General features: G+C 68.5%; 1 protein-coding gene across 1 annotated transcript; it reads left to right on the top strand.

Annotated features, from left to right (window-relative positions):
• The first annotated feature begins 2,212 nt into the window (after nt 1–2,212).
• Nucleotides 2,213–7,917, top strand: CYP27B1 (cytochrome P450 family 27 subfamily B member 1). Its single transcript, XM_068169877.1, is given in 11 exon segments — nt 2,213–2,375; nt 2,378–2,406; nt 3,549–3,739; nt 5,172–5,313; nt 5,315–5,369; nt 5,985–6,185; nt 6,361–6,515; nt 6,592–6,758; nt 7,117–7,198; nt 7,284–7,646; nt 7,726–7,917. Coding segments are annotated over 11 exon segments (1,662 nt in total). The 3' UTR covers nt 7,840–7,917.
• Nucleotides 7,918–8,217: the final 300 nt, after the last annotated feature.

The following is an 8,217-nucleotide window of genomic DNA, read 5'->3' on the forward strand; positions in this document are numbered from 1 at the left end:
GTGGTTGGGAGCTGGTTGGAGCTGGTTGGGAGCCGGCAGGGAGACGGCTGGGAGCCGGCTGGGAGCCGGCTGGGAGCCGGCTGGGAGCCGGTTGGGAGCCGGCAGGGAGCCGGTTGGGAGCCGGTTGGGAGCCGGCAGGGAGCCGGTTGGGAGCTGGTTGGGAGCTGGTTGAGAGCCGGCAGGGAGCTGGTTGGGAGTCGGTTGGAGCTGGTTTCAGCTGGTTGGAAGCCGTTGGGAGCTGGCTTGGAGCCGGTTGGGAGCTGGCTTGGAGCTGGTTGGAAGCCGGTTGGAGCTGGCAGGGAGCTGGCCGGGAGCTGGTTGGAGCTGGTTTCAGCTGGCTTGGGAGCCGGTTGGAGCTGGTTGAGAGCTGGTTGGGAGCTGGCAGGGAGCCGGTTGGGAGCCGGTTGGAAGCCAGTTGGGAGCCGGTTGGGAGCCGGTTGGGAGCTGGTTGGAAGCCAATTGGGAGCCGGTTGGAGCCGGTTGGGAGCTGGCAGGGAGCCGGTTGGGAGCCGGTTGGGAGCTGGCTGGGAGGTGTCCAGGATCTGGTTGGGATCTGGCCAGGAGCCGGTTGGGAGCTGGCTGTGAGCTGGCAGGGAGCCGGTTGTGATCTGACTCGGGTCTGGTTGGGAGCTGTCTGGGAGGTGTCCGGGATCTGGTTGGGATCTGGCCAGGAGCCGGTTGGGAGCTGTTGGGAGCCGGTTGTGATCTGACTCGGATCTGGTTGGGATCTGGTTGGGATCTGGCCAGGAGCCGGTTGGGAGCTGGCTGTGAGCTCTGTGTCCCCTCCCCCCCAGGACCAGGACCCCATCGTGTCCCTGCTGAGCACTGCCACCGAGGAGGGGCGCAAGGTGCAGCGTGGAGGCCGTGCTGCCTTCCCTGCGGTCTTCCGCCGTGTGCCCGACCCGGGGGGGGACACCTGAGGCCCAAGGCAGGGGGAGGCCACACCTCTGCGCCCCCCCCAGCCCCCTCCTGCGGCAATAAAGTCACCACAGTGTCCCCAGGAGCTGAGCTGTCACTGCTGCCTCCTCCCTGCCCCGGGGGGCTTGGGAATTGCCCCCCCCGGGGAGAGTTTGCCCAGGGGAGGGTGTCAGGAATTGCCCCCCCTAGGGGTAACCTGGGGCTGGGGGTTAGAAATTGCCCCCCCAGGGGTACTTCTGGGGGGGTCTGAAATTACACACCCCACCCCCCACCCTCCACAAGGGGTTATCTGGGGGGTGGTCAGGATTTGTGCCCACTGCTCCCGGTATAATTTGGGGGTGGTTGGGAATTCCCCTCCCCCCGTGGGGTAATTGGGGGGGGGGAATCAGAAATTGCCCCTCCAGGGGTAAATGGGTGGGGGGGATCAAGAATTGCCCCCTCCGGGGGGTGATTTGGGGGCTCTCAGGCATTGCCCCTCCCAGGGATAATTTGGGGGGGGGGGGGGGGGGGGATCAGGAATTGCTTCCCCCCTCCAAGGGGTTATTTGGGGTGGGGGAGATCAGGAATTCCCCCCCCCCAGGGTAATTTGGAGGAAGGTGGTCATGAATTGCCCCTCCAGGGATAATTTGGGGTGGGGGGCGTGTCAGGAATTGCTCCCCACCCCCAGGGATATTTGGGGGGGGTGGTCAGCAATTGCCCACCATGGGTTTTTTTTGGGGGGGGATGAGGAATTTTCCCCTCCACACCCCCCCCCCCAAAGCAGCAGAAGGAAACCCCCGCGGCCCCCCCCCCCCCATTTCCCTCCCCTCGGGGGGTTTCCAGCGCCAGTTGCAAGCAGGAAATTCCCAGGGGAGCAGCAAGGAGGGGGCTGGGGGAGGGGGCTGAGAGGTTGAACTGGGAAGGAATGGGAGGGGGGGAAGGAGGCTGCTGGGAAGCAGGCAGGGACTGGGCTGGGGATGCGCAGAGCCAGGCTGGGACTGGCGGGCACTAGGACCCAGTAGGGAACTGGGATCGGGGGCGGGGGGGATAGGGTTAGGGCTGCCTCGTGAGCGCCCGCGACCCTTCCCGCGCTCTGATTGGCCGGAACGCAGCTTTCATGCAAATTACGCAGCGGGAGGGCGGGGGCGGAGCTCGCATCGCTAGGGGGCGGGGCTGCCTGCCTTGTGGGCGGGGCCGGCGCCGCTCCACGTGGGCGCTATAAAGGTCCCCGCCGATGCCCGCGGCCCATGCGAGGCGCGCCCCGGTGCCCCCCCAGGGTCCCCCTCTCCCCGCGGCCACCCTCCGTGCCCCTGCCATGCCGCTGAGCCTGCGCCTGCCCTCCCTGGCAGCTCTGCTGTCCCGCTGCCTGCCCGAGCTGGGGGTCCCCCGGGCTCCCCCTTCTGCCACCCGTGGTCCCCGCGGCCTGGCAGAGATGCCAGGGCCGAGCCCTGCTGCCTTCCTCTATGAGCTGCTCTGCCGGGGGGGCTGCGGAGGCTGCACGAGATGCAGGTAATGGGGTGGGAGGGGGCGGCTGAATGGGACCCCCCCTTGGAGCTAGGGGCATGAGGGACCTGGTGTCACCACCCTGGGGCTTGGAGGAGCCAGGGGGGGGACCCCAGTTCCGTTGTCCTGGGGCTTAGTGGTACAGAGGGAGCCTGATCTCAACCCTTTGGGCTCGGGGAGGGAGGGCAAGGGGGACCCCAGGTTTTACCACCTTGGGGCTTGGAGGGGGCAGCAGGATGTGGGTCTGAACGCCCCAGGGCTTGGAAGGGACAGCAGGAGCCCAGTGCCACCACCCTGGGTGTGGAGAGAACACAGGGACCCAATTCTCACTACTTGGATGCTTGGAGGGGGCTGGAGAGGACCCCAGCAGCGCCGCCGCGGGCTCGGCACAGCAGGACCCTGGCTCCGCTGCTCTGAGGCTCGCTGGGGACTGCAGGAGCCTTGTTCCGCTGGCCTGGGGCACAGAGGGCCTGGCGGAGACCCTGGTCCCACTGCCTTGGGGCTTGAAGTGAGGAGCTCGATGTCGCTGCCTCGGGGCTGGGACGTGACAGAAGGGACCCCGGTCTCACTGTCGTGTGTCTTGGCGGGGACAGGGGGCACTCTGGTCTCGATGATCTGGAGCTTGGAGGGGACAGTGGAGACCCCAGCCCCACCAGTCTTGGGCTCGGAGGTGACCAAGGGTGCAGGATCTCAATCCCTGGGGCTTGGAGACAACAGCGAGGACCTGGATCCCCCTGCCCTGGAGCTCAGAGGGAACAAGGGGACCCCTGTGTCACTGCCCTGGGCTTGGACGGGCTGGGGACTCCCTGATCGCAGTGCACTGGGGCTCAGAGGGGACAAGGGGACCCTGATCTCAACCCCTGGGGCCAGGGACCAGCCCCGGGCTCTCCCAGGCAGATGCTGCTAATGGTTAACCCCTGCCGGGTGCCCTGTGTGTGCCCTGGCAGCGCTCCCAGGGTGGGTGAGCAGCAGCACCCAGGACGGTGTCGGGGCGGGGGGGAGGGCACCCACGGGTGGGCACAGCGAGGCTGGGACCTCTGGGACACCAGGACCACCCCCCCGCCCCGTGCCGTGCCGTGCCGCGGGCAGTTCTCTCTTACCTGGCCTTCCCCGGTGCCGTCCCGGTGCCACGTCCCGGTGTCCCGCAGGTGGAGGGTCGTGCCCGCTACGGGCCGGTGTGGAAGGCGAGCTTCGGGCCCATCCTGACCGTGCATGTGGCGGAGGCAGGGCTGATCGAGCAGGTGCTGCGCCAGGAGGGCGAATTCCCGGTCCGGTCCCAGCTCTCCTCCTGGAAGGATTACCGGGAATGCCGCGGGCGAGCCTGCGGGCTGCTCACCGCGTGAGTGGGGCGGGGGCTGCCGCGGAGGGCTGCGGGGAGGGGGCTGGGGGTGGTGGATGGGGTTTGGAAGGGGAGTCCAGGAGTCTGGGGGCTCTGCACCGAGGTCTGGGGGCTGTGGATGGGGTTTGGAAGGGGAGGACAGGGGTCTTGGGGCTGTGGATGGGGTCCTGGGGGCTGTACTTGGGGGTCTGGAAAGGGAGTGAGGAGTCTGGGGGCTGCCCATGGAGTCTGGGGTTGCACTTGAGGTCTGGGAGCTGCATACAGGGGTCGGGGGAGGGCTGCTCATGGGGGCTGCATCTAGGACTGTGTGGAGTATCCCGGGCTGGGGGCTGCATGTGGGGGCTGGGGGCTGCATGTGGGGGCTGGGGGCTGTGTGTAGCACTTCGAGGCCTGTGCCCGAGGGGTCCATGGGGCATTTGGGGTGGGGGGGTTGCACAGGGTCAGGGTAGGGCAGGGGGGGCAGGGCGTGTGCACAGGGTTGGGGGCTGCACAGGGGTTGGAGTCTGGGGGCTGTCCACAGAGCTGTGGGGCTGCAGATAGGGCTGAGACCTTCCTGGGGGGGTTGCCCCCATGCCCCCCCGTGTCCCCCTGTGCTCCCCCCGTTCCGGGAAGGGTGTCCCACGGGGCTCAGCCGTGGGGCGGATGTGGGGAGGGCCTGGCGAGCCTGGGGTGACTCAGGAATGATTCAGGGCTCCCCCGGGCCCCCAGCCCCTTGCTCAGGATGTGAGTAACTGCCCCGGGAGCGGCAGGGCCGTGCGTGGGCACAGGGGCACCGGGGTGGGTGCCCTCCGAATTGCCACACGCAGCCCTGGACCCTCCCGGACCCCTTCGTGTGCAGCCTCCCCCCAGCTCCCTCTGCAGCCCCCAACCTTCTGCTCTGACCCCTGACCCCTCCCCGTCCGCTCCCCACCCCCCCGCCCCGAGTGGGGATGCCGTGGGCACCGGGGCGTGCGCGGGCCCGTTGGCACAGGCAGGTGCCCACGCTCGCGGCTGGGGTGTGCCAGGCTCTTCCTCTGGGGGGGCCCTGGCAGCTGTGTCCCCACACGTCCCTGCACGTCACTGACAGCCACCCGTGGCCCCGGTCCCCACCCGTGGCCCTGGGCATCCCCCACACCTCCCTGCGTGGCCCTGTCCCCTCTGTGTCCCTGTGCCCCACTCGTGTCCCTATCCATCACCTACGTCTCCCTGCGTGGCCCTGTCCCCTCCTGTCCCCTCTGTGTCCCTGTTCCCCGCCCGTGTTCCCAGGCACCACCTGCGCCCACTCGAGTCCCCATACATCACCCACATCTCCCTGCATGTCCTCTCTTGTCCCCTCCACGTCCCCACTCCCCACCCGTGTCCTTGCGCATCCCTCCTGTCTCTTGCACGTCCCCTGCAGTGCCCCTTCCCCGCTCGTGTCCCCACGCGTCACCAGCGTCCCCTGGTCCCGCAGGGAGGGCGAGGAGTGGCAGAGGCTGCGGCGCCTGCTGGGGTCGCTGCTGCTGCGGCCGGGGGCGGCCGAGGGCTTCGCGGCGCCGGTGGCCGCCGTGGTCCGGGACCTGGTGCGGCGGCTGCGGTGGCAGCGCGACCGCCACCCCCCGGCAGCTGGTCCCCGACGTCGCCACCGAGTTCTACAAGTTCGGCCTGGAGGGTGAGGGAGGGGACACGCAGGGGACACGCAGGGGACACCGGCGACGTGGGGGGTCCCTGTCCCCACGGTTCCTGTGACCTCCAGGGTCTCCAATGTGCCTCTGTCCCCATGACCTCCGTGGCCCCCAGGGTCTCCTCCTCTCCCTCAGGGGCTCCCTGTGTCCTCCAGGACCTGCCACGTCCCCATGTCCTCCACAGTTCCTGTGTCCTCCAGGCTGTCCCCAAGGGTCTCAGGGGTTCTCCACGTCCCCAGGGACACCCCCAGGGTCTCCCACGTCTCTCTCTGTCCTCCCTGGCATCCAATGTCCCCAGAGCTCCCTCTGCCCCCCACGGTGTCCCCAAGGATACCCCCAAGGCTCTTTCCCACAGTGCTCCTCATGTCCCCCAAGCTCCTCCATGTCCCCAGGGCTCTCCACTGTGCCCAGGGCTCTCTGCTGTCCCCAAGGTTCTCACTGTGCCCAGGGCTCTCCGCTGTCCCCAAGGTTCTCACTGTCCCCAAGGCTTTCCACTGTCCTCAAGGCTCTCCACTGTCCCCCAAGCTCCTCCATGTCCCCAGGGCTCTCTGCTGTCCCCAGGGCTCTCTGCTGTCCCCTGACTCTCCTCCCCTGCTCCCCAGGCATCTCCTCGGTGCTCTTTGCCTCCCGCCTGGGCTGCCTGGAGCCGGAGGTGCCGCGGGACACAGAGGCCTTCATCCGCTCCATCCACACCATGTTCCTCCTCACCCTGCTCACCATGGCCATGCCCAAGGCCCTGCACCGCCTCTGCCCCAGGCCCTGGCAGAGCTTCTGCGAGGCCTGGGACTTCCTCTTCACCTTTGGTGAGGGCACACAGGGGACAGCTGCTGGCACTCAGCCATGGGGGCTCAGCTGATGTCCCTCAGCCGTGGGGGGCTCAGCTGATGTCCCTCACCCTTGGGGGCTCACTGATGTCCCTCAGCCGTGGGGGCTCAGCTGGGGGACACAGTGATGCTCACAGGGCTCTGTCCCCTCCAGCCCAGGGCCACATTGACCGTCGCGTGGCTGCGGTGGCCGAGCAGGGCACAGCCCTGGGGCAGAGCTGCCTCACTGACCACCTGGCCCAGCAGCAGGTCCCCATGGAGCTCATCTACGGCAATGTCACCGAGCTGCTGCTGGCCGGGGTGGACACGGTGAGCAGGGGGCCTGCGGGGGTCCCCTTCCCCATGGAGGTCTTGCTGATGCCATCGTCACCTCCCTCCACCCCAGATCTCCAGCACCCTGTCCTGGAGCCTGTATGAGCTGGCACAGCACCCAGGGGTGCAGGAGGCTCTGCACCAGGAGCTGGTGGCAGCACTGGGCACCGGCTGCGACCCCTCAGGCACCGCGCTGGGCAAGGTGCCCCTGCTGAGGGCTGTGGTGAAGGAGACTCTGAGGTGGGGCTGGGGGCACAAGGGTAGGACAGGGATGGGGATGGGATAGGGATGGGGATGGATAGGGATGGGGATGGATAGGGATGGGAACAGGGACAGGGATGGGTATGGGGTCAAGGGTGAGGATGGGGACAAGGATGAGGACAGGGATGAGGGAGAGGATGGGACAGGGACAGGGATGGGCTGAGGCTGGGGGAGATGGGAGGGGTGGGGATGAGGATGGGGACAGGGATAGGTCAGGGATGGGTATAGGGTCCAGGGGGGGCATGGGGAAAAGGATGGGACTAGGATGGGCATGGGGGACATGAAGATGAGGCTGGGGCCAGACTGCCCTCGGTGCCAGCCCCTGCCGTGCCCGCAGGCTGTACCCTGTCATCCCTGCCAACGCCAGAGTCATCCCCGACCGCGACATCCGCGTGGGCGACTACCTGGTGCCGCGCCAGGTGAGCCGGGGGCCGCTGCCACCTCTGCCAGCCCGGCTGGGTGCCCACGGCCCTGCTCACCCCTGCCTGTGTGTCCCTCCCGCAGACCCTCATCACCCTCTGCCACTACGCCGCCTCCCGGGACAGCTGCCACTTCCCGCAGCCCGACGCCTTCCGGCCGGAGCGCTGGCTGCGCCCCGCGGGCACCAGCGCCCCCGCGGGCACCACCCCCCCCGCGGGCACCCACCAACCCATGGGTACACACTGCTCTGAGGGCACTCACTGTCCTCTGGGCACCCACTACCCAGAGGGCACCACCCACCCCACAAGCACCCACCACCCCGAGGGCACCACCCACCCTCCCGGCACGCACCACCACCCCTTCGCCTCGCTGCCCTTCGGCGTGGGCAAGCGCAGCTGCGTCGGTCGCCGCCTGGCAGAGCTGGAGGTGCACCAGGCACTGGCACAGGTGACAACCAAACCTCCCCTCCCCCCCTCGCCAGCTGTGCCCAGCTGTGCCTCTCACGCCCATCCTTGCCCTGGCACAGATCCTGCTGCGCTTCGAGGTGCGGCCGGAGCCCGGCGGTGCCCCTGTGCGCCCCATGACCCGCACGCTGCTGGTGCCCGAGGCCTGCATCAGCCTCCAGTTCCTCGACCGCTGAGTGGGCACCGAGCCGGGGCCTGCCCCCCGCGGGCACCCCTGAGCTCCGCGCTGGCCCTGGGCCCGGCTGGCACTGCGGGCGTGCAGCCGGCAACGGAGCCTGGTGGTGGCCCTGACCCCAGCGGTGTCCTTGCCCGGGGTGGTGCCAGCGCTGGCTGTGCCCCCGTGGTGCCCCCCGCCTGCAGCTGCTCTCCTTGGGCTCTCCCAGGGTTTATTTATTGGCCAATAAAGGACTATTTTTTGGGGGGGTTTGGTGCCAGCTGCTCCCTGTGTCCCCCCGGGCACCGCCAGGTGACTCAGTGCCCGCCGTGCCCCCACCCCTCGGCAGCTGCCTGCTGGGGGCCTGCCCTGACCTGCCCTCAGCACCCAGGGCTGACGT

The sequence above is a fragment of the Melanerpes formicivorus genome, unplaced genomic scaffold, assembly GCF_026170545.1.
Source record: "Melanerpes formicivorus ecotype bairdi unplaced genomic scaffold, bMelFor1.0.p_v2 SCAF_234, whole genome shotgun sequence".
In the NCBI taxonomy this organism is placed as follows: domain Eukaryota; kingdom Metazoa; phylum Chordata; class Aves; order Piciformes; family Picidae; genus Melanerpes; species Melanerpes formicivorus.